Source organism: Eumetopias jubatus, unplaced genomic scaffold, assembly GCF_037043125.1.
Source record: "Eumetopias jubatus isolate StellerSeaLion01/CBP00866 unplaced genomic scaffold, mEumJub1_p1.0 scaffold_17, whole genome shotgun sequence".
In the NCBI taxonomy this organism is placed as follows: domain Eukaryota; kingdom Metazoa; phylum Chordata; class Mammalia; order Carnivora; family Otariidae; genus Eumetopias; species Eumetopias jubatus.
The window spans coordinates 57,898,138-57,924,179 of NW_028274823.1; the positions used below are offsets into that span (position 1 = coordinate 57,898,138).

The window sequence follows — 26,042 nt, forward strand, 5'->3', positions numbered from 1 at the left end:
GCTCCCCCAGTGGGCTCCTAGCAACCCCACCTGGGCCACTCTGTAGCTGGGGAGGTGGGCCCTCTGTGCATCGCCCAGGGGCACAGAGCATGGATGGCAGAGGCTGTAGGGGAACCAGGCCAGAGACCCCCAGGCCAGGACATCCCACCACCGAGGAGCCTGGCTCTTTAACCTCTTGGTTAACCCAAGAACGCCTGATTGCTGGCCAGGAAGGGGTAGGTTCCAGTCACTGTGGCTAAGAAAGCTCTGGGTGAGCACAGGTGGGTAGAGAGGGGGCTGCCTCGAATGACCTTGAAGGCCGGTCCCAGCCCTGCCTTTTATGATGCCACTAACTCTCCAGCCGGGCCTGGCCCAGAGCGCCTTGCAGCATCAGTAGGTTTTCTATTCTGGTCCCGGCTTCCAGGTGGAGGGACCCCTCGATTACCGAGACGGGATGAAAGGCAGCTCCTTGGAGCACAAAATGGCCATGCTCCTGTCCTATGGGAGTGGCCTCTTAATTGGTGATTTACTGTTTGTTGGATTAAGCAGGGCAGCGATTTGGCAAGAAGACATAGTCTGGAGGGGGGTGGGGGGCTTCAGGGTCAGCTCCCCAACCAAGCAGAGGTCAGGCCAGAGGAGTATGGGAGATGAATGGATCTCCCTGGGATGGAGCTCCCATGCAGCCCAGCGCCGTGGGGAGGGCCCCGGGTGAAGCAGCACCACACACAGACTCTTTGTTCTCTGCAGGGAGGAGGAAGGCCTGTCTGAGAGCTGTGCAGGGCTGGGGTGGGGGGGGTGGGGGCAGAGGCCAGCACGTGGCTCAGGCCTCGGGCCTGGACCAGGTCCCTTTCCTGGGCTGGGAAAGCCGGGCAAGGCAGGCTAATGTCTCTTTCTGCCCTAAGGGCAGAGGGTTCCTAGGCCTCCCTTCCAGGAAAAGGCAGCTCATTTCCTTCTTCGCTGCCCTAGCCAGCGCCAGACAGGAGAGGACTGGAACCGGGGAGATGTCAGCTCCTCTGGTAATTAGGACCGGCAGGAAGTAATCTGGGGAATTACCGGGGTCAGGCGCCCCATCGAAGGCCGGGGCTTTGGAAGGGCGGCTGGTTTGTAATCTCGATTTGAGATCGGTTGATTTTGTAGTTAGCTCCAAAAAGAAAAGTCAGCTCTAATTAATCTGTGGGCTTTGGAGTGTGGGAGAAACAGGGCCCAGAGAGCACAAGCTGGGGGCTGGAGGCTGGCGGGGTGAGACTCTCAGCCCCCACTAAGGCCTCAGATCTGAGGCTCATGTCTCAGATCCCTGCTCTGCTTTATTTTAAATGGTCTGGATGTGCCCGGTAGGATTTCACGGCTTTGAAAGAGTGCTGTCCCCACCCCAGAAGGCTCCTGCATCTACCATATCCATCCGCATGGGGCGCCCCACTGTGCATGAATGCTGCGGGAGGCCTGGGGTTCCTCAGGCCCTCCGAGAGCCAGAGGGGTACAGGGGGCCTTAGGAAGAGTGCACAAGTTGCCTTTTCCTGCCTGTAGTGGAAGTCCCGGGGCCATGCTAAGTCCTTGGGGGAATCATTTGGGGGGGATCAGTGCCCATGGACAAACACTCCACTTCCTGGGCTCTTTGACTGAAACGCATCAACCCCAAGGTTGGCTCGCAGAGAACCCTAGGAAGCTCAGAGAAAGGCCCGAATCCAGCCCCAGCCTTTTCCCTCAGGAAGGAGATCAGCCCAGTTCCCACCTTCTTTCCTTCTAGGGGAGGAGGGCCTACGGGAAATGGGAAAACACGGCATCTGCCCCCTCTCCCGGCTCATAAGGCCCAGGTAGTACAGTCATTCAGGGCAAGGATTTGGGATGAGAAAGAACTGTTTTTACTACTTCCTGGCTGTGGACCTTCCGGGACTCACCTCTGTGGGCCTCAGTTTGCTCATCTGTAAATTAGGGCTAAGAATAAAGCCTTCCTCTGAGGGTTGTTCTAAGGCTTCAGTAATATGATACGGGCACAGTGGCACGTCCACAGCTGGCCCGTTGAAAAGGCCAGTGAGGCAGCTGTGATAATGTTAGCTGTCATTCTGCAGACATGTGTCCACCCACGTGGCCCCCTGCTCTGACTGGCAGAGCAGAATGATCGTGCCCTTTTGCAGAACTGAAGAGGGGCGAGAAGGACCGGCATGGCCATACGGTGGGGGGCCAACCTGGGCTGGGTGGGTGAGCTTCTGCCCCTCCCGCCCTCACCCCAGTGCCCTAGACATCTGACCTTTAGGGCCTGTCTGATCTTTGCCCCTGGGGGCCCCACAGCCTCCAGGAGGAATAACCACCCTTAGAAGCTGCTCTGGCACATCCTGCCCCGCCGCAGGAAGGGGCTGTGTGCTTCAGGCACGGTCCTACCCCCAAGACTGCCCGCGCATCAATGCGACCCCTGCTGCCGAGTCAGCCGGACCAGCTCCGACACACTTACAGATAAACTCTCACCAGGTTTTGTGATCCACATACAGTCTGACCATACCCACCAATCCCCTTGAAAGAGAGCCAAGGTTGTAATGTTTTAAACACACCTGGCATCTTACAACATATTTAAAGTAGATCGGTGGTCATAAATGTGGATCAAATTGGTACCACATGGGTGCGCAACCCTGCTCTCCGTGTCTAGGCAGAAGGGCTGGTCCCAAGCAGGGCTGGGGGCAGCGCAGGGCCTGCTGGCCACACTGGGCTTTGATCCGAAGGAGCTAGAGAGGAAGCCTGCCTTGCTAGCCTGGCTGGCCTTTGAGAGGATGCCAGGCTGGGTCCAGCTGCCTGGGGCGGGGGTGGGGGGGGAGGGCGGCAGAGGTGATGATGGACGGAACTAATCATTAGCAAACTCTGCAGGCCAAGAAACATCTTTGCTAAGAGTTAAATTCCCCCCTTGCTGAAAGAAAGACCTCCCTGTATGTGTATCAAGTCTCCGGGACAGGGCAATGGAAGCAGATGAGGAGGGTCTGTCGGTTACCCCATGGGTTCCCCTTACATCCCAAACACAGGGGCAGTTCCGCTGCCTCTGTCCCAGCTGGGTGTTCCCACCACCAGCACTCGCTCCTTCCTCCTTGGGTGGTGGGGTGGGGACAAACTCATCTTCCCAGCAGCCAGCTGTCTCCCCCCACCCCATTCCAAGCCGAGAGAGGAGGAGAGAGAAAAAGAAGAAGCTCGGGAGATAAGCCTCCACATCCCAGAGAGGGCACAGGGAGCCTAGGCTGAGACCCTCTGCGGAGGCACTCACTTCTGTTGCCTGGACAAGAACGCTGGCCTGGGGGCTCGGGCGCGTGAGACCTGGCTTCCAGTTCCAGCATGATCCTTCACCAGCTGTACAACCCTGGGCAAAGCAGTAACTTCTCTGAACTTCTCATCTGTACCAGGGGGATAATGAGCTCTAACGGGTCACGGTGAGGACCAGGAGGGATGGGGACTGAGTGAACTTTGACCGAACCAGAGATGCGAAGTATTGCGGCACTTGTCCCTGGGCGTTAGCCTCTTGATCTCAGAGCTCTGATGGAAAGCAAACTTCTGCCTGGGGATAGTGGTCACTGGCTCAAGACCCCCGCGGCCCCAGTGGGGCTGGGACCGTGGGATGAGCACCTGCAGCCTCCTGAGAGTCACCTGACACCACAGCCTTAAGCTGAGGCCTCTCCATCCTCAGGACAATAGACCCCCAACCTCCTTTCCAGATGCACCGGGTTTTCAGTTGGTCCACAAATGTAGATGCCCGCCACTGGCATCGCTGTGCCCCCGGGGGCCTGCACTGCACCAGGAAGCAGTAAGTCTTGCGAGTCTGCGTGCATGGTTGGAAGCAACCACAGAGGCTATAATTTCCACTTCCCGACACAATACAAACTTCTCAGTTTATGCCGAACTAATTAAAGGTCTCTCAGGTCTTGCCATTTCACCCCCCCCAAACACCCATAAAACAATGCGGTGAAGGCAGCCTCCCAATTATAGAGTGTGAGGAATGTGCTTCTCTGGAGCAATCTGTCCCTTTCCCAAATCCCTCCCCCTTCTTGTCCCCCCTTTCCTTCCTGCCTCCTTTCTTCTCCTGCAGCCCAGGTCCGGGTCTGGAGCGCTGCACAGGGCTCCCCGCAATGGGTGGTGCCACCGGAAGGACCCAGGCCAGACTGAGTTCCTACTCTGCCACTTGCGAGCCATGAAACTCTGGGCAAGCCTCAGGTTCCTCATTTGTTAGATGGGAGAACAGTACCAGCCTTGCAGGGCAGTCACATGGAAGGACAGCCTGGGCACACAGTGGGCATTCAGTAAGTGGTGACTACTGCTAAGATTATTTTTTATGTTATTATCGTTATTGTAATGACCACCCCTGGGCCTGTGCTCAGATTGTTTCCCTGTCTAAAATGCCATGTCCCTTCAGATTTGCTGGTTGAGGGACCACAGTGGTGGGTTAAAAATGGCCATGAATGCTTTGCTATTCCTCCCACAAGAAGCAGAGGCAGAGTTCCCTCCCCTCACCCCACTGACGCCACATGACTTGGCCATGTGACTTGCTTTGGCCGACAGGACCTCAGATAGTGTGATGGCCTTGGATGCTTTGGAAAAGCTCTCATGCACTCAGACTTGGCAGGTTTGCACACGGCCCTGGGCCTACCATGCTGTAAGAAAAGCTGTGTAGCCTACTGGGAGCTGAGAGGCCATGGCGGGGAGAACAGAGCTCCCACCCCCACCCCCCTCGTGGCGTGCACCAGCCACCCAACATGTGGATGAGATGGCTTGGCCTCTCTATCCATCATCTGACACAACTGCATGAGTGAGCCCAGAGGACAGCAGCAGAACTCCCAGATGGCCCATCCACAGAACCAGAAAGAGAGAGAGAGAAATCATCCTTTTAAGCCAGGAAGTTCAGGATGGTTTGTTACACAGCTACAGGTTAACTGATACGCCCACCCAGTCACCAGGATGGGGCTCCCAGGCTGTCTTCTCCCAGAAGACTTCACAGACTCCTCCCAATCTGGAATTAATCTCTCTACCCCCCACCACCCATATTCACACAATGCTTTGTAACGATTGCTTAGCACAATCTGCCTTCACCAGGGTTATTTGTACAGGAATCCTTGTGTCTCTCTAGACTGCAGGTTGTCAGAAAGAAGGTCTGGGACCCCCCCACCCCCATAGCCCCCACCGTGCTCAGCATGGAGCTCTGCCCAGGGCAGACCCTGGTCATCTGCTCCCATTTACCAGGCCCTCGGGGGCCAGTGAAGAACCTGGCCTGCCTGGGTAGAGACACAGGGATGCAGGTTGTCCGTGGGAGACCCACCTGGGTCTGGGGTCGGGCTGGGCCACTGATAGCCTGAGGCCCTGCCCCTCTGGGCCTCCTCCTGCCTCAGATGGAGACACAGACTCCTGTCCAACCCACCTCACAGATGTGAGGCTCACATTGGGCAAGCGTGTGTGCAGACATGCGTGTGCGTGACCAAGTCCTGCCCCTGCTGGCGCTGTGGTGGAGTCCTACTTGGGTTATCACTGGGGATGTAGGGTCCTTCCCTCCCCTTCCTCCTTACCTTCCGGCCGTGGTAGCCCTGGATTCCTGGGTCTCCCTGGGGGAACAAAGAGAAGAAAATTAGTGAGATTTTCCCAAACGCCCCATTTTGGCTTGCGCACTTGCCCTCACATCGCCATTCCTCTTCTCAATGACTGTAAATCCTCCAGCCCTCCCTGGAACAATAGCTTGCTTCCTCTGAAGCCAACAGAGACTCTTCTTTTCACAACAAGTCCCCATCCTGCAGAGGCGGAGGCGTGGTGGAAAGGGTCCACCTGGCAGGGGCCCAGGAGACCTGAATTTTGCTTTTGATTCCACTGCTGACTCTCTGCTGAACTGGGACAAGTCACTTTTCCCCAGGGCTCTCAGCCTCCACACGTGCAAAATGCTTGGGCAGGGTCAGTGCTTTGCAGCTCCTGGTCCCCCGAGTGCCAGGGCACCCCGCTTCAGAGGAGAGTCAGTTTGACACGTGGGCTTCCAGACAAGGTCTCCCAAGGGACCAGATGATCCCGAAGGTCCCTTCCAGTTCTGACTCTGTAGGAAACCCTCTTTTATTGGGATGTTGTGACAGTGCCCCGGGCATCAACCTGGAGTCTCCAACCAGACTCTAAGCTCCTTGGAAGGTGGGATCACAGCGTCCATACCAGTCAGACTACCGGCTGTGCCTGGACACACAAGTGCAATCTCTGCGGGACCCAAGCTGTTACCAGGAGGAGGGGACATTTTGAAGTGAACAAAGTGTGACCCATCTCTCACGGAGGCCACTCTCAGCGGCTCACTCAGTAGCCCGCAGAGAGCTCTCCCACCCATTCAGCGCACGGCCCGGAAGGGCCCTCACCTTTGGTCCAGGAGGCCCGGGTAAGCCCTGTGGAAGCAAGAGCAAGGTGAGTGGAGATGGAATGTGCTGGCAAACAGAGCAGGTTGGCGTGTTTGCTGCGGAGGCTTGGGGCAGAGGAGTGCTCATGAGCTGTGGGTGTGCTAGAGAACAGAGCTAGAGGATCCTGGAACGGGATCTGAAACCTGTGGAGTGTGTGTGTGCGGACAACAGGCTCATAGCGCCCTTTGGAGCCAACGTGGGGGCCGTGGGTGTCCCTGCTGTGCTCAGCCACTGGAAAATAGGTCAGCGGCAGCCTGTTAAAATGACAAGTGTGGTTTGGTCCGCGTCCCTACCCACCCACCCACCTCCTAACTGGGACTCCTCCCTGGGACGCCAACCCTGCCCAGCAGAGCCTTGGTTTTGCCTTTGGCCCTGCCAGCCTTTGGGGGAGTCTTCTGTCTCCTTTGGCCCAGGGTGCTGTGACCACAGCCCTCGGCCGTGGGGAGGTGGTGTGGGCCGCGGGCCTGCAGGAGCCCGAGGGGAGAGGCGAGGGCAGGCTGGCTCCACTGCGGTCTGGGGCAGAGGTTTGGGCAGCACACACAGGCTGGAGGAAAGCAAGATGCCCAAGTCTGGTCTGTTCCCATGGGTTTCAAAACATGCTTCCTGGTTTTTTCCTTTATATAAACACCCTAACAACGAAAGCCACCTGGCTTGGGTTCAGTGAGTGGGAACCTGACATGTTTGGGGGGGTCAGGGTCAGCGAAAAAGTGGATTTTGGGTATTTTGGGGGGTTCTCTCAGCTTGGTTTGGTTTAGTTTCCTAAATTTCACTTCCTTTCAGGTTTTCCGTTTTCCCATCTACAAACCCATGGCAGTGAGACTAGTCTTTCTCCCTGGGGTCCCAAAACATAGAAGTATTTAAAATCCATTGTGGAGGTCGAGCTGGGCAGGAGGGCAGGCAAGTGAGGTTTTCACACCGAGCTGAGCTGCCACGCTGGGTGCCCTGGGTGGCCAGAGCTACCGCCGGGCCTAGAGGGGCCCTACACTGAGCCTCAGCATTGGCGGCTAGAGCAGCTGCGAGGCCCAGGTGTGAGGCTGAGCGACACGGAAGGCGGCCGTACTCGATGAGTGGCAGGGACACCGCCAACCCAGCCATTCTATCACTGGGAATCTATTGCAGCGAAAGCATCAGAAATGCACACACACATTTATGTTCAGGGATCTCTATCACAGAAGGGAGCTCTTTAACTACTCATAAATAGGCCCAGCAGCCCTAAAATTCATTTCATGGGAGACTCCAGCCCAAAGAAAGGGTGTGCTTTATGATGTTGAGTGAAAAACATAATGGGACACAAACTGTGACGTTACTCAGAACGCGACCAACCTGGAAAAATGTTTACGAGCAGACAAGTCTAAGGAGAAAAATGGCAGGACCCTCCAAACTGTTAATGTTGGTGAGCTCTGGATATGGCAAAATAGACAATTTAAAATGTTTTCTTTGTCCATGTTCCAAAATTTTCACAATCATGCATGGTGCTTTTGTCATAAGAAACAAAAACAGTTCTTTTTCAATCATGTGAAAGAAACATTACTAGACAGACTTTGTCCTTCACCCTGTCCCTTCAGTAACATAGGACATTCGTCTTGGCTCTAAGATTGAAAGAACCCATTGAACTGCCCGGCTGCTCAGTTGCACTAAATAGGTCGAGAGAGCAAGGTCCTGGCCAGGGCTTGGAGAGGGGGCGCTTGGTGGACCCTGGGTTTGACCTACTGCCTGAGCGTTGTCTTGCCTGGAGGGGGCGCCTCTTGGCTCCTGGGCCCACAGCACGACCCAGCAATTCCACCTCCGGGAATCTAAAGCCACAAAAGGGGCAGCCTCTTAGCGATTTCCTCCCTGGAAGTCAATGACTGCCGTTGAGCTGGGTTTTCAGAACCAGAGCACAACAGGTGAGTGTGGCAGGGATGGGCAGCTTCTTGCAGGAGCCACCCACGTCCAGTGGCCTTGCTAAGGTGTTTCTACCGTTGGGTGGGGACCCAGGTTCTTGTCAGCGATGTAAGGTTTGGATGCTTCCAGAGAATTCTTGGGACAGATCTTGGAAAAGGAGGTGGTAGAGAGAGAAAGAAGATACTTACGGGTGGCCCCATGGGCCCTGGCAGTCCCGGGGGCCCCAGAGGTCCACTTGGTCCAGGCGGGCCTGGTGGCCCCGGCGGGCCTTGGATGCCGGCCTGGCCCTGTTCACCCTGATGTTGGTGGAAACAAGAGTTAGGGGGAGAGCCCCGGGGCTGGGGAGCAGCTCCCGCCCCAGTACCATGCACCCAGTGAAGGCCCCGTGGTGGGCTCTGGTGGGCAGGCGGTGTGGCGTGGTGGTGATGATGCCGTGGTGGTGACCGCATGCAGGGACCAGTGGCAGCAAGGAGATGGCCAAGACACTAGGCCCCCAAGAGGTGGGGGGGGGGGTTGTCCAGAGAGGACCTGCTGCACAAGCAGCTGGTCCCAGAGCAAGAGCCCTGCTGGGGCAGAGGCAGAGGAGTGAGCGAGATGACCCTGCCCGACCGCCGGCACGCTCCCGGCCCGCTCAGATGCCGGGGGTCCAGCCCAGGGGGTCCTCAGCCCGGCCTGCCTCGGCCCCTCCCTCTGTGTGGCAGTCACATCCTCTGTCTACGCCGGGCCTCCAAGGCATTCAACGACAGCAGCAGTCCCTTGTTTCTGCTGTCTGATTCTCTGGCCTTGAGTGTCATAGAGGGTCCTTAGGTCAGAGGCCACAGAAGTTGGCGTGGTTCACTAAACCACTGGGCACTAGATCTCGTGTAAAACATTTGGACTGGGGGCTTCTGATGTCGCGCTGGGAGCCCTGGCACTCGGCACCCACATTCCTGCGGGCAGTCACACCTTTCGGGCCTGGCCTGGGTTCCCCAGGTGCCTCAGCCCCCACTCCCCCATCCTTTCTGCGTGTGGCCTGCTTCTGTCACTTCCGTCATCTGTGCCTGGCCTCAGAGCACAGTTGAGTCTGCAACCCTGAGCTTGGTTGATTTTGACACTGTCAAGTGCCATATGCCTACATGGGTCTCGATTAGTATTCTTCTGCCCTGCCCCCACTCCTCAGTCAGCTGCTCTGAGCCCAGCCCTCGTCACCCACTGTGCCTGTGTCCAGGATGGGCTGAGGGCCCAGGGAACTAGGGGTGGCATTGTGTTTCCTCAGGAGGAGGAGAGAGCCTGGTCCATGTGACCCACATCATGGGGTCGGGGGCCAACCAGAGTCCTCTTAGATCTAGACCGAAGCTGTCATGTTATTTTCTAAGTGAGCTCTCCAGGGACCGTCTGGGCTCAGCTCCTGTGAGAAGGGGCCCATCCCTGCAGACTGACTAAAGCAGAACAGGCTGGCAGGCGTGCAAGCTCCAGGCTGGGATGCAGAGGGACACGGGTGACTGGGATGTAGGGGGACACGGCCAGCTGGAGCTTCAGGCCGGCCAGCCTTCTCCTTCTCGGGGCGCTCTCAGCAACCCTCTGTGACAGGAACAGGGGGCTGAGGGGCCGTCAGCTGTCCTCCCTGCTGCAACCCCACGGGAGGAAAAGATGAGTAGAAACAAGGGGTGAGCAGCCTCAGAGTGAGAACTGTGGGATTCCAGCAGCACCTGCCGGAACCTCGCTCGGCTGGGACATCCTAGTGCAGATGGCACCCAGCATGGTCACCCTGGGGCCTGGCCTTCATCCTGCTGTACCCTCTGAGAAGCCACTCAAGGGCACAGAGGAAGAGGCGGGGGCAGAAATGGGTCATGAGGCCCATTCCACCGAAGAGAAAACAGGCTCAGAGAAGTTGAGCTCCCTGACCGAGGTCACGTGGAGAATTCCGTGGGGAGCCAGGACCCAAACCTGGAACTCCAGACTGTTCTTATTCATTCCAAATAAGCCCCCAGGAAAAAAACAAAACAAAACAAAACAAAACTGCTCCCTGTCCAACTTTCTGCACTTCGGAAATGACCTCCAACACCATCTGCCAAGTACATCATATTTCATATAGTTTCCTCTTTCAGCAAATGTCAGACTCAATGTTTAAGCGTCTTACAGAGCCTGTAAAGCAATATTGGTTTATTGATAGGAAATGGGCAAGCCTTTTTATGTCCCATGATGGCCAGCAGCAGAAAAACCCTAATCTCCAGGCAGGCTCTGCAGCAGGCAGAGTAGGGCCCCCTATGCTTCCCTCTCCGCTTTGGAAACCAGGTCAGGGCAGCACAGAAAGTTCTGGCTCGCCCACACCTTGCTCTTGAAAAGGGAGGGAGTAATGTGCAGGGGCCTGGATAGAATCCTGGGCACCCTCTCAATTTCTGCATCTGTAAGGTGGGCATGATGACGACGGCCCCTGTACCCCCGGGTGGCCAGTGTGACCTTATACCAGATAGTCCATGTGGCATTCTTACCGCAGTGCCTGGAGCCCAGGAGGTGGCTAATGCAACTAAGGCCAGGAGGTGGCTCCTGGGGGCTGAGGCAAGCGGCCAGTCTAAGAAGCAAGGACAGCTCTTCTGGAATGGGGTCTGACACAGGTAGGGGCAGGTGATGGGGGTGGGGGCTGGTGCTTCTCTGAGCTGCCAGGGGGCCCCCTGAAGAGCTGTGCTTGGAGTTGGTGTTGGGAGCACATGGAGGCTCTCGAGGATCTGGCTGCTGTAATGGGATATGCAGGCTCGAGTAGCCCACGCATCACGTGTCCCGCTATATTTTTAGCTGTTAATTGGAGGGATTTTTCAGCCTTGTTCAATCAGGAGCCTGAACTGCTGGCCTCTGGGCTCCTGACTGCTGAGTGTGGCCAGATGGGGGCTCTGGACCCTGCTGTCCGGCTTTCAGAGAACATCTCAGAGCCCCGCCCTTTCCAGCATCCCCGTGACCTTGGGGGTAACCCCTGCACAGTGTGAGGAGGGCTGGGGGTGTAAGTGGCAGCCGTGGGCCACCTGGCCTAGAATCCCGCTGCAATGCCTATGCCTGGATCCCTGGCTCTGCGGTCTCTTGTTTTCTGTTCTTTGCAACCTGGTTCTGTCCCAGCCTCCTTGGGTGCGTAGGGCAGGAAGAAGGAAGCAGTTGCTCACAATGATTACACCTGTTGGTTGTGGGCTACATTCCCTCTGCAAATTCCCTCACTCCTCAAACTCAGGTGACAAGTGATCAGGTGCTAAAACAATCCTTTTCTAAATATAAACGGTGTAGGTCCAACTGAGAGAGCCACGAATGTGGGGTCTGAAGACCTGGTCGCCGGCTTCCCCTTCTGCCTCTCGCTGTTTGTGGGACCTTGGGCACAAATTCACTCCTCTGGGCCTCAAATTAAGAATAGCTCTGGAACCACGCCAGGAGCTATCCGAAGAGCTTTGCACACACAATAACCCTATGCAGTAGGAATGGTTAATACCCTCATTTTACAAATGAAAAAGCGGAGGCACAGAGAGGTTAAGCAATTTGCCCCCAATCCCACAGCTCATAAGCGTCCCAGAAGCTGAGTGCCCTGCAATCTACTGGGTGTGTGACCTCAGGCAGCTGCCTTCATGTCTCTGAACCTTGACTCCTCATCTGTGAAATAAGCATGATCGTGCCTGAGTCATAAAACGGTTGAGAGAATGAAATGAAATCAGACCTGTCAAAGGCGCAGCCCTGTGGCTGGCGCCCAGTGGTGGCTGTCGCTGTTTTGAGGAGCAGGGGTGTGTGGTATTGGTGGATCTCCTGGGCTCGGGGGTTGTGTATCTCCACATCTGTGACATTCACGGGTCCCATTCTGTCTAATCGACTTGAACTGAAGTAGAGTGGGCTTCTGCCTTTGTCTACCGTCCCAGCCGGCCCGTCGGGGGCCGGAGACCTGCCAAGCCCCTGGGGACGCCACACGTGGTCTGGACAAAGGGAAGGTGTCTACCTGGAAGGTCCGTCTTTTTATGACTGGGGGTGGAGCCAGTCGCACTGAATTGAGGAGAGGCAGCAGCTGAAGAGAGAGATGAGTTGGAAGGCCAGAGGGCAAAGGCCAAAGATCGCAGATGTTCAGAATGATGCCGAATGTCGCCAGGAAGGCAGGGTGGCCAAGTGGGAGGGGAGGAGAGGAAGAGAGAAGAGTGATTAGCAGGCATGAGGCACAGGGAGGGAAGGTGTGGATGGCGCCCTCTCGCGGCTTGAGGGGGCGCAGCGCCGAGCTCGCCCTTGGATGGCACAGCATCCCCAAAGGAGGAGTGTGACCCTGCGGGTGTTGGCCAGCAGCAACCCCTGACTGGGAGAGTGGCCTCCTGACGCACAGCCCACCATTGCACTGCCGGCCCTGCCTGTCCCTGGCGGAGGACGGGGGCTGCTGGGCTGAGGGCAGCAGATGCAGAGGCTCTGGTCGGGAGCCACAGAACCAGCTAAATTGGTACTCAAAGCCAGGCTGGTGTGTGGCAACCACTGGGTTCTTTTTTTGGTTGAACGAGAAAGGCTAGCATCAGCGAATCTGAGGAGGATGGTCAAGGGCAGTGCCAAGTCGGGCTCCCGGGGGCTGAGCCGGCTGAGGGTGCGGCCAGTGTGAGCACAAGCTAAGTGCTGCTGAGGTCTCCCGCTGGGGCTGGTGGGTTTGGAAAATAAAGGCTGGGGGCAAGGATGTCTCCAGCATGTTCAACCACTTTTGGTGGGGAGGCAAGGTTCAATCACATTATCTAATGCGATTTTCATTTTTGGAAATTCTCCTTGCTTCCAGTCTCTCTACCAATGGAAGCTGAGTGCCCTGCGGCTTTAGGAAGTGGTTAGAGCCCATGTGACAACAAAGATGGTGTATAATTGACCTCTTGCTTTTGAAAGCATTTTAACTCACACGTGGCCCCTGGGATGAGTGTTAAGAACCAGGGGCCGCCTGGGCTGAGAACTGGGAGCCCAACCGTGGCTGGCCTTTCCAGGTCCCTGCTGCCTTTAGGGGCCTCGGCCGCCCCGAGAGCCCCGCCACCTCCCACTGTGGGGCCCGGGACGTGCAATGTTGGGCTCTGCGTCCAGGGAGTCTCTCAGCAGGGAGGGGCCCGGAGACCTTCCAGAATCCACAAACCTTGAGGGTAATGATCTGGTTGGAGCGCAGAGCCGAAAGAGTGCTGCTTAGGTGCTCCTGGCGTGGGAGGGGACCGAGGTGGCAGAGACAGGGCGACCGGGGCGTGAGTGCTGGAGCCCACAGACACCAGGTGCCCTGCACTCTGTCCCAGGGTACTCCGTCCCCCCACTCCCCACCCCTCCTCTCCCTCCCTCCCTGGGATGCTGCAGGCTGGAGCAGAGGCAGGGACCAGCCTGGATCTCCCATCATCCTGTGAGCCTGGAGGCCTGCCACCCCCATCGTTCCTGCAGAACCCTGGGAAAACCAACAGGCCCCTCTCCCTAGATGCCCCCTTGCTTTCCTACCCACTTCCAGATCAACAGGGGGGTGCCCGCTGCCTTGCTCTGTCCAACAGCTGAGCACCCAAATCTGCTCTCACCCCTGCCTGACTCGTTCCCTACCCTGCCATGGCCGGCCATAGCTTTGCTGCACTCCATGGCCAAGGTGCTTCTGGAGCCTTCCATCCCTGCTCTCTCTCTCTCTTCCTCCCCCTCCTCCCCCACCCCACCCCCACACATTCACTAAGGACGGACAATGACACGCTGCCAATTACGTGTCTGCAGTTGTGTTATCTTTTGTGCCGGGGGATGCTGTCTTTCTTTCGGGTAACATAACAATCCTGTGAGCCCATCATTTCAAATTAACACAGCTGACCTTCTATTATTGTATCAGGACCAGGCGAGCCGGAATACCAGGGCCCCTGCGTCCCCAGGGCACACGCCACTCACGGGCTGTCTGTGTGGCTACCGGCCGGCGCCCCCTGCCCGGGGCCCAGCCCGGCTTTGGCCTCAACCCCTGCCCCAGCTGCTTATGGTGAAGGCCCCCTGCAGCCTCTCCCTGGCCCAGGAACCCCGGGGTCAGAGTCTGAGTGGCGGGGCACTGCTAGAAAGGCCTCCCGGTGGCCTTCCGGAGCCATGGTGACTCTGAGCCTGACTCGCACTTGTCTCCACTTCCTCAGTCTCCTTGCCTGATGGGGTGGCAGCCAGGGAAGCCACACCGTGTGTGTGCTTCTGGGCACAGTGAGGCCCGTGGCACAGGGATGGACACACAAAGATACTAGGGTCTGAGAGGGACATGTTTCTAGTCCCAGCTCACTGGGGCTCTCAGCAGAGGGCCCACATCTTCGCCCTCCCTGTCCCAAGAATGACCTCTTACTATACTGGTGCCCACGTCGGCAACCTCCTAGTAGGACCACAGCCGGCTTTGGGCTCTATATCTGGGGACAAAGCAAAGCAAAGGAAGGAGCTGGGGCCTGGGGGTGACCGGGAGACCATCCCAGCTCAGAAATCCCCACCCTGTTTTGGAGAAGGCCTCCTCTAGTCCTAAGGAGGCAAAGCAGAGACTTTATCCTTGAATCGATACAGCCAGCCCCCAGTTATCTCCCACCACTGAGGTTTGGGTCATCTGCAGCAATGACTAACCCAAAAGTCCCTCTGATTCAGCCGGGGCAGGCAGCCAGACATGCACACCCAGTCACACACGCACGCCGGGCAAGGAGTCAGACCCACAGACTCACAGCTGCACAGCCTTACAGAGAAGGCAATGTGCAGAGGAGAGGCAGGGCCAGACACCCGGAGTTCCAGATGCACACACACGCGGGCAGGCTTGCAGGCCAGCCAGCACAGGCGCAAACACCCGGAGACACGCTCAGGCGGGGGAACACCGGCGCTGGAGACCAGTTCTGCGCAAGCACACTATGGACCACCAGGCACACTCCTGGGGACTGGCTCCCCCCTCCCCTACAGCTGCTCTCTGGCTGCTGAGCACAGAAGGGGGTTGTATGCTTCTGTTCCCCAACCTCTGTGGGCGCTGGGGGCCCCAGGTGGATGAGGCTGAGCTGGGGGCGGTGCCCCAGGGATGGATCAGTTTTAGGGGTTCACTTACCCGATGTGGGTACTCTCCACACTGACCCTGGGGAAGGGAGGGAAGGAGAAGAGGGCGTTAGGCACTCTGGGGAAATTGCGCCTCAGAAGCATCCTCAGGACCAGACCTACTCTCCGCCCACCAGCCCTGCACTGGTCCTGGATTTAACTGAGGCAGGAGAACTAAGTCCCTCCCTCTCCCCTGGCTGGCAGCAGAGAAGAAACCCTGAAGGCACGCCTGGACATGGCCCCATGGAACACAGGATAGGATTCTGCTGCCGTATCCCACTTGCCATGACTGCAGTCAGGAGTTATGCTCCATGCCTGGCTGGAGGTAGCTTCCAGAAAGGTCGACCCTCTGCGTGGGCCCACACAACGGTCCTGAGCAGAAGCCCCTGGATGGGAAGTGCAGACATGGAGGCGGGCTGTGGGCCCTCGGAGACGCCTTTTCTGAGGTGGGGGTGCCAGGTCCCTGTACCGTTCGCCCAAGCCCAGCCCAGCAGAGTCTCCAACAGAAATTTAAGGAAATGGAGGATGTACGAGGCCAGGAAGGGAGCTAGACCAGTGGTTTACAAACGGACACCTCAAAATCCTAGAGGCACATGGCGGTGCATCAGGAAGCACCCTGGGCAGAGAAGGGGTCTGCGGAGGGCCAGGCTCCCAGCCACCCTTCCTCCAGAGCACCCTCCATCTTCTCTACTGCGGCACCACCGAGGGTGCCCTGGTTCTGTGGGTAAATACTGGCATTTGAAAATAACCACTCTGGACCACTTTCTACCATTAGGGAGGCTGTTTCCTGCCATGAAAATTCCAGAAAAACCTCTATTAGGCTTACCTTTTCTCCTTTTTGCCCTTGAGGTCCCTAGGAAGAGACAGAAATGGCAGAGTTAGAAAGTGAGGCTAAGGCCCCAGGGGCCCGAAGCCTCCCTGCTGGGGAACTTGAGGGTGAGGTACCAACCGGCTGTCCTCGGGGACCCGTCAGGCCCTGCGGGGAGGAAACACACACAGGTCAGCAGGCGCACCGAGGCCGGGCAGGGGCAGGGGTGTGGGCCCCAGGCGGGGATCGTGCTGGGACTGGGGCTAATGCAGAGTCCTGAAGGCTGGCCTCCACCACCCAGGGCCTGGTCCTCCTGTGCCCGAGATGTTCTAGGTGGTGTGGCCCATACAGTGAGTCTCAGCTTCCTCCTCCGTTGTGGGTGTGACTAGGTGACTGGCGCCCGAATGGGGCCATGAGGAAGAGAAGACACCATCCCTCCTCCACTCCTCCATCATCCCCTCATGGGCCAGCTGTGAAGGAGGCTGCATGGACACCTCAGGTGGGGCTCTGCTGTTGTGGACTGCCCTGCCTCACGCATGGCCTTCTTCTCATGAAGCAAAGAAGTAGAGGTCCAAAGCCTCTAGGGGACCCTGGCACATTCTGTCTTCTGCTCAGCACTGCCTCAGCATGAAACCCACTGAGCCAGAAGGGCTTCGGGGTACATGTGGGGGGCTTTGGAGAAACCTTTGGTGAAGAGAGAAAGCAGGAAGTTGGCGACTTGAGCCACGTTCTGGGCCCCTCAGAGGAACAAAAGGGGTCTTGGGGCTCCTTCTGGGATGTCTTGTCAAGTGTGCAGGGCTGAGAAAGAAGTCTGGGTTCAGGGTGGACCCCTGTCCTTTGAGGAGGACACAGGGTTCAGCTAGTTGTCTCAGCAGCTGACCTGAGGCTGGTGTGGAGGGAAGAGGGGAGGACACGCACCTCGTGCTTTGAGGACCCGCTCCGAGGCTGGCGTTCAGGATGGGCTGAACTCACACCCACACTGGCCCACGGAGAAGACGCTCACGTCAGCTCCACCTCCCAGATGAGGTGATGGAGTTGGGGCCCTGCGGCTCAGTGAGCAGGGGTGCTGGGACAAGAGCCAGGGTCCGCTGACTGCAAAGGTCCAGCTGTTTACACTCTGCCACGCTCTCCAAACTGAGCTGGGGCTCAGAAGGCAGGGCTTCTGGACTTGGCTGGAGCCACAGGCAGTGTCTCAGCCTCTAGGGCCCTGAGGCCCCCTCAAGCCACCATCCTGAGGATCCACCTGCTGGACCCGTCTCTTTGGGATCTCCCTGCAGGGGCTCATGTGGGTGGAAGAAGAGCCTCTCTTGCCCCCGACTTGTCAACTGGACCAATCACCAAACTGGGAAGTTCCCAGCAGGTTCACGGGAGGGGACAAGTGGCCTTTGGGACAATCCATGGGGCACCGCAGCCCATCCGGCTGACCAGGTGTTCAGCATAAGACCCACAGAACATGCCACATCTGGCAGGGAAGCAGCCTGCAGGTGACCGGGCCGCCCCCTCTCATGACAAAGAGAGGCGAGGGATGAGAAGGGGAGGGCCAGCGGCTGAGGACAGCAACACAAAGGTTTGGGGCTGCAGAGCCTTGGAGGCTCCAATCCAGATGTCCCTGATGGTGGCCCATGGTACAACAGCGGTTCCCAGAGGTATTGCGTTGACACCACACAGTTTCATGTCAGTGGACTGCCAACATTTAAGAACAAGGAGAGTATGACACAAATCTGGATTTCAAGTTTCTCTTAAATATTTCAAGGTCCAACAACACACGGCACCAATTAGCTCTAGCTGAATAGCGGCTGCCCCCATAAGATGGGTCACAGGGGATGCGCTAAGGTGCTTGGCCCCCCTCCCCTGGGCCGGGTACTGTCGTGAGCCCTTGGTGTGAATGCCATCTTCCCACCCTCAGGTCAGCTCTGAGCAATGGGATAAGCGCACTCAAGAGTCCCGGCTCTCCTTCCTGGCACCTGTGGGGTCCCCAATCCTGCCTATGCCTTACATTCAGTTCTGGGGGCTCCTGTGGGGTGGGTGGGGCAGGGGTGATCCCCTTTTGAGGTGAGGACACTGGCTAAGCATGTGAGAGTGAGCCCTAGCACCCCATGCTGGACGCCTAGCAGAGGGGAAACCATTTCGGGATGGAGGTGAGTAGGAGACAGATGATAAGCAGGCCAAGATAATTACACGGGACAGTGTGTTGAATTAATAGCGCGGGGTCCCCGTGCCAAGCCAAACAGAAGCCTGATGGTTCTGGGGCCTGTCAGATTCTGATGGATGACTAAGAGGCAGACAGGGGATCTATTACACTGGTGTGGGCTCATGGGAGATGGGATGACCTTAGCCTTTCCCCCCCGAGTTGGTTCTGTCCCCCAAACAGACAGGGGAGACTCATGGGTGGTTCACGGGGGTGGGGCAGTGGGGTGGCAGAGGAGATGCCCCATAGAAGGGCTCCTTTCCCTCAAGACAAAGGGCTCTGGCAGCAGAAAAGAGTGTGGCAAGACCCCACCACATGGGTCTCAATCCCAGCTCTGTGATTTAGAAGCTGTGTAGCCTTGGGCAATACACCCAACCCCTCTGTGCCTCTATCTCCCCTTTTGTAGAGTGGGGATAGTAAGCTGTTACGAGGATTACGGAACAGTGCCTCGTTGACCATCTTATTACTTCTGGGTTGCCACGGACTGTGTTACGGTTAGTGTCAGGCCACTAGGAAGGGGAAGAGGGTGGCAGGGAGGGGTTGAGGGAGGAAGCACCCCAAACGCCCGGCATCTAAACCCCAATGCCTCTGGAACAATGGCAGCATGGAAGGGTTCCTGCCTTGGTCTCCATTGCTTCCCACGGGTGCCAAGCAATGCTTGGAACAGGGGAGGGGCAACAGGACATGCACCTGCAGTGGGGCTGGCCGTGATGGGTAGGAAAGCTGGCCGGGCACCTGGGCTCCAAAGCCAACTCTCCCATCCACGGCCTCCAGAGCCTCACTGCCCTTTTTCTGTGGCTATTTTAAGAACTTGCCTGCCTCGGGCCTTTGCACGTGCTGTTTTCCCATGTCCGGAATGCTCTTCCCCATTCCTTTTTCTCTTAGTTAAACCCTCATCCCTCGGGCCACCGTTCACGTCTTTCTCAGAAAGCCTCTCTGACCCTCAGCCTGGGTGAGGTGCTGTTTACTGGGGTTTCTCAGGCTAACTGGCACTGCCTTTTTATAGCACGATTGCCAAGGTAATTTGTTAATTATGCGTCTGATTGTTTAAATGCACGTTCCCCCACTAGATGGTGAGCTACAGGATGGCAAGGACAGTGTCTTTCTTACTCCTGTCTGAACCCCCGCTACCTGGCACAGTGCCCAGCGTAGTGCAGATACTCAGTAAGAATGTGTTAAGGGGAGGCAGGGGGCGGGGAGATAGGGAAGGTGAGAGGGAAAGGGAGGAGAAAGGCAATAAAATGTGGAGGGAAGGAATTAGAGAATTGGATTTGGATCGGGTTTCTGATGCTCCCTAGCTGTGTGACTTAAGGCAAGTTACTTAGACTCTCTGAGCTTCAGTTTCCACCGTGTCAAGGGGCTACTAGTAGGACCTGGAGCACAGGCTTATGCTGAGGATGAAGGAGATGACACGCATAGGACTTAGCTCCGTGCCCACCACGTAGAAAACCCTCAATGAATGTTAGCTGGGCCTGAGTTAACTGGATAGGCTGAAGCCCAGAGGGTGCTGAGTTGCTAAAGGTCCCATGCAATTTAGGGGGAGCTGGGGCGAAGGCCAGGTCTCCTTTCCCATCCACAAAGTTAGCCACCTCTGCACCCCAGTTGTGAGCGGAGAGTGTCCTCATGCCTGCACTTGGAGCAAGACGTGCACCAGAGCCGGGCTGGACAGGGAGGCGGGGAGCCTGCCATGCTACACATTCCAGGCCCTTCTGTAGGAGGGGGGTCCTCCCAGTGTAGAGATGACCACCCGGGGGAGGCTGGATAGCATCCCAGCCCGGGGCTGGCCCATCTACTCCTTTTTTTTTTTTTTTTAAGATTTTATTTATTTATTTGACAGAAGGAGAGAGACGCAACGAGAGAGGGAACACAAGCAGGGGGAGCGGGAGAGGGAGAAGAAGGCTTCCCGCGGAGCAGGGAGCCCGAGGCGGGGCTCGATCCCAGGACCCTGGGACCATGACCTGAGCCGAAGGCAGATGTTTAACGACTGAGCCACCCAGGCGCCCTTGGCCCATCTACTCTTAATGGCCCATCCCTTCCATGGAGAACTGGCCCCCTCCCCTGGAGGGGGTGGCCCTGGAGAAGGGGCCCTTCTGGAAGGAGTGGCCTGGGGGAGACCGTAGAGACAGGAAATCCCTTTACAAGGCTTTGCAGAAGGTGGAAGGGGCTGGGAGGAAGGTGGGGACAACCGTCCGACTCTCCAAGTCGGCTTTGTGCCCAGCTGGGACAGGAGCGCTTGGAGTCCTGGGGCAGCCCGGAGCAGGGCCGGCACTAGGAAGTCCGGTTGCAGAAAAAGAGCTAGATGGGCTCCGCCCCGCCCCCCCCCCCCCCCCCGTCCGGTTTACATTCAGCCCTGAGGCAAAGGCGTGGCAGTTTGGGAGCCCCTGCCTCTACCTCTGTGGGACACTGGCGACTTGGACCCTCTCCGGACCCCCTTTTCCTCATTTTTCAGGTGGAGGAGCCCCCTGCCCACCTCTCCTCCCTGCGTTGATGTGAGGACCTAGGGGTTGCGTTGTATACAGCTGGGGAGTGACCGTGGGGGCAGCCACTTGATGGTCCCTGTGGGTCCCCTTTGCGGGGCGGCACTTGGCTGCGACCAGGCTGACCCCCCCACCCCTCAAGGGAAGGCAGGAAAGCTGGGGTCTTACCATCTCCCCTTTGGGTCCGGGGTGGCCCTGGAAGGAGAAGGGTGTGAGCGCCGGGTACACCGCACCCCGAAACCCCCGCCCTGCCCCCTCCATCAGCCACTGCTCATTTTGCACACGTCTTTCCTCATCTGTCCTCTTGCTCCCTGCCCTGGGCCCGCTGGCTCAGACGTGGTCACCCGCCCGCCCCCCCTTTGCTGGGTCTTACTTAGCAGCTGCCAAGCCCTCAAGAGCCCCTGCCCCATGCACACACCCGGGGCAGCTGGGAGGCACGCTGGGTCCTGGGGGCTGAGTGGGAAAGACCACCAGACCCCTCGCTGTGCTCAGCTCTGGGCTGCAGTGGGGGACTGACCAGGCGGGTGGCCAGGCCCTCACAGCGGGGGGCTGGGCTCCGGGGCGAGGCGAGTGCGTGGGGCTGGGCTTGGCACTCGTTGCCTTCCCTTGTCATCTCTGAGGGCAGCAGAGGGCTCCAGCTCTCCCCCAGCTCTCCCCCAGCTCACGCCTTCCGAGGAGTGGGGCGGGGTCTCCCTTCCCCCATGAACATTTGGGTCTGGGGCCCAAGCCCAAAGGATTAAAATGGACAGAGAGAGGAGCTACGGATGGGGACACAGACTCCATGTGGATGTGGGTATGTGGGGAGTCCACCAGGGTGGGAGACTGGAGGAGATAGGGTGGCGCAGGCGGCTGCCTGGTGGTGCTGGGGAGCAGGTGTGGACCGGTGCCCACGCTCCATTTCGAGTCAGCGGCTTGAGCTCTCCACCTGTCTTCCCTCCCTGCTGCCTCCCCGCCTCACCCCCTACAGCAGCCCCTTCCAAGGGCGCCTCAGAAACACCAGCTTCTAGGGCTGGTTCTTGCTCCAGACGCTGAGAACCCAGCTTGGCCGGCCGTGGACTCGTGCCCAGGGGCGGCTCCCTGGGGCCCCAGCGGGGGCAGCTCATTCCATCGGCCCCTCCCCACCTCACATTGGCAATGATTTCCTGCCCCGGGAACATCCATTCTCTCCGGAGTTTCTCCCGCCGAGTAAGGGTCTTGCAGAAGGACTGAGGACCCGGGGTTAGTGACCTGGATCAAGCGGGGGAGAGGAGCTCACAGCCCGAGAGGGTCCACTCACCGGTTTGCCATCGAGCCCAATGGGACCCTGAAAAGGAAAGAGGCCACGTGTCAAGACGACAGCACAGGTCTCCTGCCAAAGAGGCGGCCTGGGGCAGTGGTTAAGGGCACAGGTTCTGGACTCCAAGTTGGGGTTCAAGTGTCTGCTTGACCACTTCCTGGTTGTATGACCATGGGTAAGCTTAAGCCTCAGTTTCTTATCCTACAATGGGGATAATAGAGTCTTTCACGAGGGGTCTTTGTGAGGAGTGAACGAAATGCCACCTGTCCAGCACCCGGCATGAGGGACAACCTGAGGGAGGACAGTCACCAGGGCGATTGCAGACCTACCTCCTCCTCCTTCCCCTGAGTGGAAAGTGAACTGGGTGTTGCTAGGAAGCCTGGGACTGGCTAGCACCAAGGGCCCGGGGAAAAGGAGAGCTAGTTGCTTCCCTGCCCTCCTCTTGGAACCTGTCCTCGACCCCTCGGGCGGGGGTCACAGGGCATCCTGAGGGCCACCTGACCGCCTCCTGCAGGCGGGTCTCCTCTCCAGACCAGGTCGGAGGTTGCTTCCCTGAGGTGCATCATCTGTCCCACATTCCAGTGTCCTGCTGGGGCTTACCCAGCCTGTGACTTCCCCCGCTTGTCCCTTCATTTCCCTATGACTGTCCCTGTCCTGTCTTGCACTCTGGGCTGAGTGTCAGCTACTCTCCTCAGCGGCTCTCTGGGAGAGGCTGCGGGAAAGGGTCCTTGCTGACCAGAGTTTGGAAGGTCGAGAGCAGCTTGAGGGCTGGCCCCACATGAAGGTTAACCCAGCCAGGCCCAGGGGTCACCGGGGCCATGGCTCACCCGGGCCCTCCCTACTTACCGGAAATCCAGGGAAACCTCGAGTGCCCGGCTGACCCTGGAAAGAGCAGGAGAAGACTGAGGATGGGTGAGGAGGGGATGAAGCTGGACCGCGTCCCCTTTGCTCCCAGAGGGCCTGTGTGTTGCCTCCCACTCCTCTGGGGTCCTCCGGGGGAGATACTCCCCGTGGTGAGCTGGCTATAGGGGAGGCTGGAGAAAGATGGAAAGAACACCAGAGGAAGGCTCCTCCGGGGCCTGGGGAAAAGGAGGGGCCCAGCATCTTTCGGGTCCTCCATGCCCTGAACCCCGACATACGAGCCGGTGGCTGGAGGACATGGACAGTGGGGACTGGCCTGCCGCACTCTGAACTCCCGGCTGCGATCTTCTGAGTCCTTTTCATTTATACAGTCGTTGCCAGGGCCGATCACATGAGGATGGTTTGGACAGCAGAAGCTGACCTTCAGAAGGTGTGTTTTCAGGCCACACGGGTCAGAGCTCTCGTTTTTCTCTTGCCCTGGCCCAGCAGGCCCCGCCCCCAGTTGGGCAATCTCTGGGTCCCCCAATCTTTGTGCCCACTCACGCCCATTCTCCTGCAGGTGCAGAGGGCCACTTGGGTCGGTATTTGGGCTGGAGACTAGAAGCCGCCGGTCACGGCCCGGTGGCCTCCGGTCCAGACTCAGGACAACAGAGATGTGCTGAGGTCAGAAGCAGCGTGGGGCTGGGCAGACCCAGGGCTGGGGAGGGCTGAGCGGGCAGTCAAGGCCAGTGGTCCCTTCTTCTCACGTGTCATTCACAGCCGATCCAGTCTCACTAGCCCCGTTCCCGCCCCATCTCCCCTACTCCTCGCTCAGGCACACCGTTCACCTGCTTTCCCTGGACATACCCCATCTTTCCCACTGTCAGCCCTCAGCTGGGCGTCTCCCTTTGACCGAGGCGGCCACAGTGTCCTCTCAAGCTTGGGCCTCCGAGTCTGGCAGGCTGAGCTATAGTCCTGCCTCCAGCAGCCTCAGCTGGGTGACTAAGTCCTTAGGCTTCCCTTTCCTCGGTCCTATAGCATGGGGACAAGAGCGTAACCTCACAGGGTCACTGAGTCACATCCAATTGTACTTGTAAAGACTGCTAAAATGGTAGCTGCCGCTAATCCATCAACGTTTGCTGGATTGAACCGAACCAAGGAGCACCAGAATAAAGCCCTCGGAGCCAAGTGGCAGTTTCCAAATCAGATCCCATCGGGAGGGAGATTTCTCCATATCCATCTGCTGTGAAGCGGGAACATCTCCAGGCTGCTTGGGTCTTCCGTGAAGCCACGACAGGAGTGCCCAGAGGCCTCTGCTCGGGGGACACGGCTGAGTGGGACGGGGACCCTGCCATCAAGGTGGGAGCGTCAGTCAAGTGGGGACGGACCTGCAGTGTCCTACGGGGTCAGTATGGGTTTGTGGCAGGCAGCCCAAGGGCAGGAGGGAGGACATGCCACTCAAATGTCGGAGAGCCCCGGGCTTCGCTCCTCTCAGGGGTAAGTGATGCTAAGAATAGCACTAAGGAGAAAACCCGGAAACCCTGCGATGTGGCCTCTGGAACCTCACAGTGTAAACTTTCAGCTACTCCGAATGCTGAGAGGCCCGAGGACAAAGGTCAGGAGGAAAGGATTCCAAGAAACATCTTCAGGTCCCGCTCGGGATAATGTTTACACGGTAGGGATAAGCACATGGTTTGCTAATTACAGAGCCTGCCCAGGAGCAGGATGCATCTCCCCAACTCAGAGCCAAATCCAGGGCTAACCAAGGCTTTTTCGGGATCTTGGGAAGAATGTTGTCACTGACCAAATGGAAACTGGGACTCTACTTCCTGGAGATGCTGGGCTGGGTAAGGCACTCGGGGAGGCCTGGAACTGGATTTTAATTACATCTCTTCAGTTACACGCTGAAGTCGACCTCTCTTGCAGTGTTTATTGGCCGGTCATTTACTCGTGAACCGCCTGTTCGTGTTCCTTACCAACAATTTCCCCTTGCTTGTTTGTTTCCCATTGGCCCGAGGACAGCTCTCTGTCAAGGTCGGTAACTCTTTGAGGGTCACCTGCGTCGCCAATATTCCTTCCAATTTGGCATTTGTCTTTTTCATGCTGTATTTCCTGCCCGATGGAAGTTTTGCATTCAGGTGGACACACTTATCAATCTTCTCCTATGGCTCCTGGGTTTTATTCCATGTTTCCAGGGGACCTCCCAGGGTGGACTTCATAAATGTCTGCTCACGCTTTGTCCTCGTATTTTATGGTTTCATGTCTTACATCTGAATATTTTATCCATTTGGTATTTATTCTGATATAACAAGTGAGGTACAGATTCAGTTTTTTTTTTTTTTTTTTTTTGGTTTTACCTTTTGGTAAATGGCTTGTCCCCTGTCCCAGCATCATCTCTGAAACAATCTATTTTCCTCTTCCTACTGTGAAATGAAACCTTTACCACGGACTAACTTCCCAGATGCGTTTGGCTTTCTTTCTGGCCTTCCCATTCCATCCCCTTTAACTGCTCTGTTTTTATAATACCCTGGATATCGAGTAGAACAACCAGTCCTGTCTTCCCCTACTCCCCTTACCCTATTTTTCAGAAAGTTCCTGACATCCTTATGAAAGCTTACTTTTTTCCCCCCAAATGAAATGAATATTATTCTGTTAGACTCCAACCCCATAAAAAATTCACTGGGATTGGGATCATATTAAAATTATGGATTATAGATTTATTCATAGATTAATAATGCATTAATACTATGTCCTTCCATGTAAGAACAAGGGGGATAAGCTTTACATCGCTCTCCCAAATCTCTTCTCTTAATTCAAGGCCAGGGTGGAAAGGGAGCCAAGAGGATCCCTGCTTTTTGGAAGTGGACCCCGATGCCTACTCCTACCCGTAATTCGTGTGGGGTAAAGCCACAGAGACAGACAGAAGGCTCACTCTCCCTTCCTTTCACTCTGACCCCTGAGTGAGGGTCAGTCCCATATCTGCCCAGAGCCCGCCTCCCACTCCAAGTCCGTGCTGACTAACTTTCAAACAAGACCCCGTGTTGGTCAGTGTGTAATCGTTGGCTGAGGTGACAGAGGGTGGGAGAGAAGAGCCCTGCTTTGTATAGGATCTGCTAATCTCTGTGGTGTAAATAAACCTCCCACCACAGCTGATTTTAAGCTACCAACGTGATGCCACTGAACACAGAGTTGGGAGGGGGTGTGCATGATCTGC

At 57.2% G+C, this 26,042-nt stretch overlaps 1 protein-coding gene across 1 annotated transcript in view; it reads right to left on the reverse strand.

The window, feature by feature from the left end:
* Positions 1 to 26,042, reverse strand: part of COL13A1 (collagen type XIII alpha 1 chain) — a 198,377-nt gene that overhangs the window by 97,069 nt on the left and 75,266 nt on the right. Inside the window, exons 8-18 of the mRNA XM_028109525.2 lie at positions 22,835 to 22,870; positions 21,989 to 22,015; positions 20,881 to 20,907; positions 16,189 to 16,215; positions 16,066 to 16,092; positions 15,253 to 15,279; positions 13,330 to 13,386; positions 12,187 to 12,252; positions 8,432 to 8,539; positions 6,321 to 6,347; positions 5,505 to 5,540 (exon numbers count right to left, since the gene is read on the reverse strand). Of these exons, the coding sequence (XP_027965326.1) occupies positions 5,505 to 5,540; positions 6,321 to 6,347; positions 8,432 to 8,539; positions 12,187 to 12,252; positions 13,330 to 13,386; positions 15,253 to 15,279; positions 16,066 to 16,092; positions 16,189 to 16,215; positions 20,881 to 20,907; positions 21,989 to 22,015; positions 22,835 to 22,870 (465 nt within the window). The remainder of the gene's footprint in view (positions 1 to 5,504; positions 5,541 to 6,320; positions 6,348 to 8,431; positions 8,540 to 12,186; positions 12,253 to 13,329; positions 13,387 to 15,252; positions 15,280 to 16,065; positions 16,093 to 16,188; positions 16,216 to 20,880; positions 20,908 to 21,988; positions 22,016 to 22,834; positions 22,871 to 26,042) is intronic.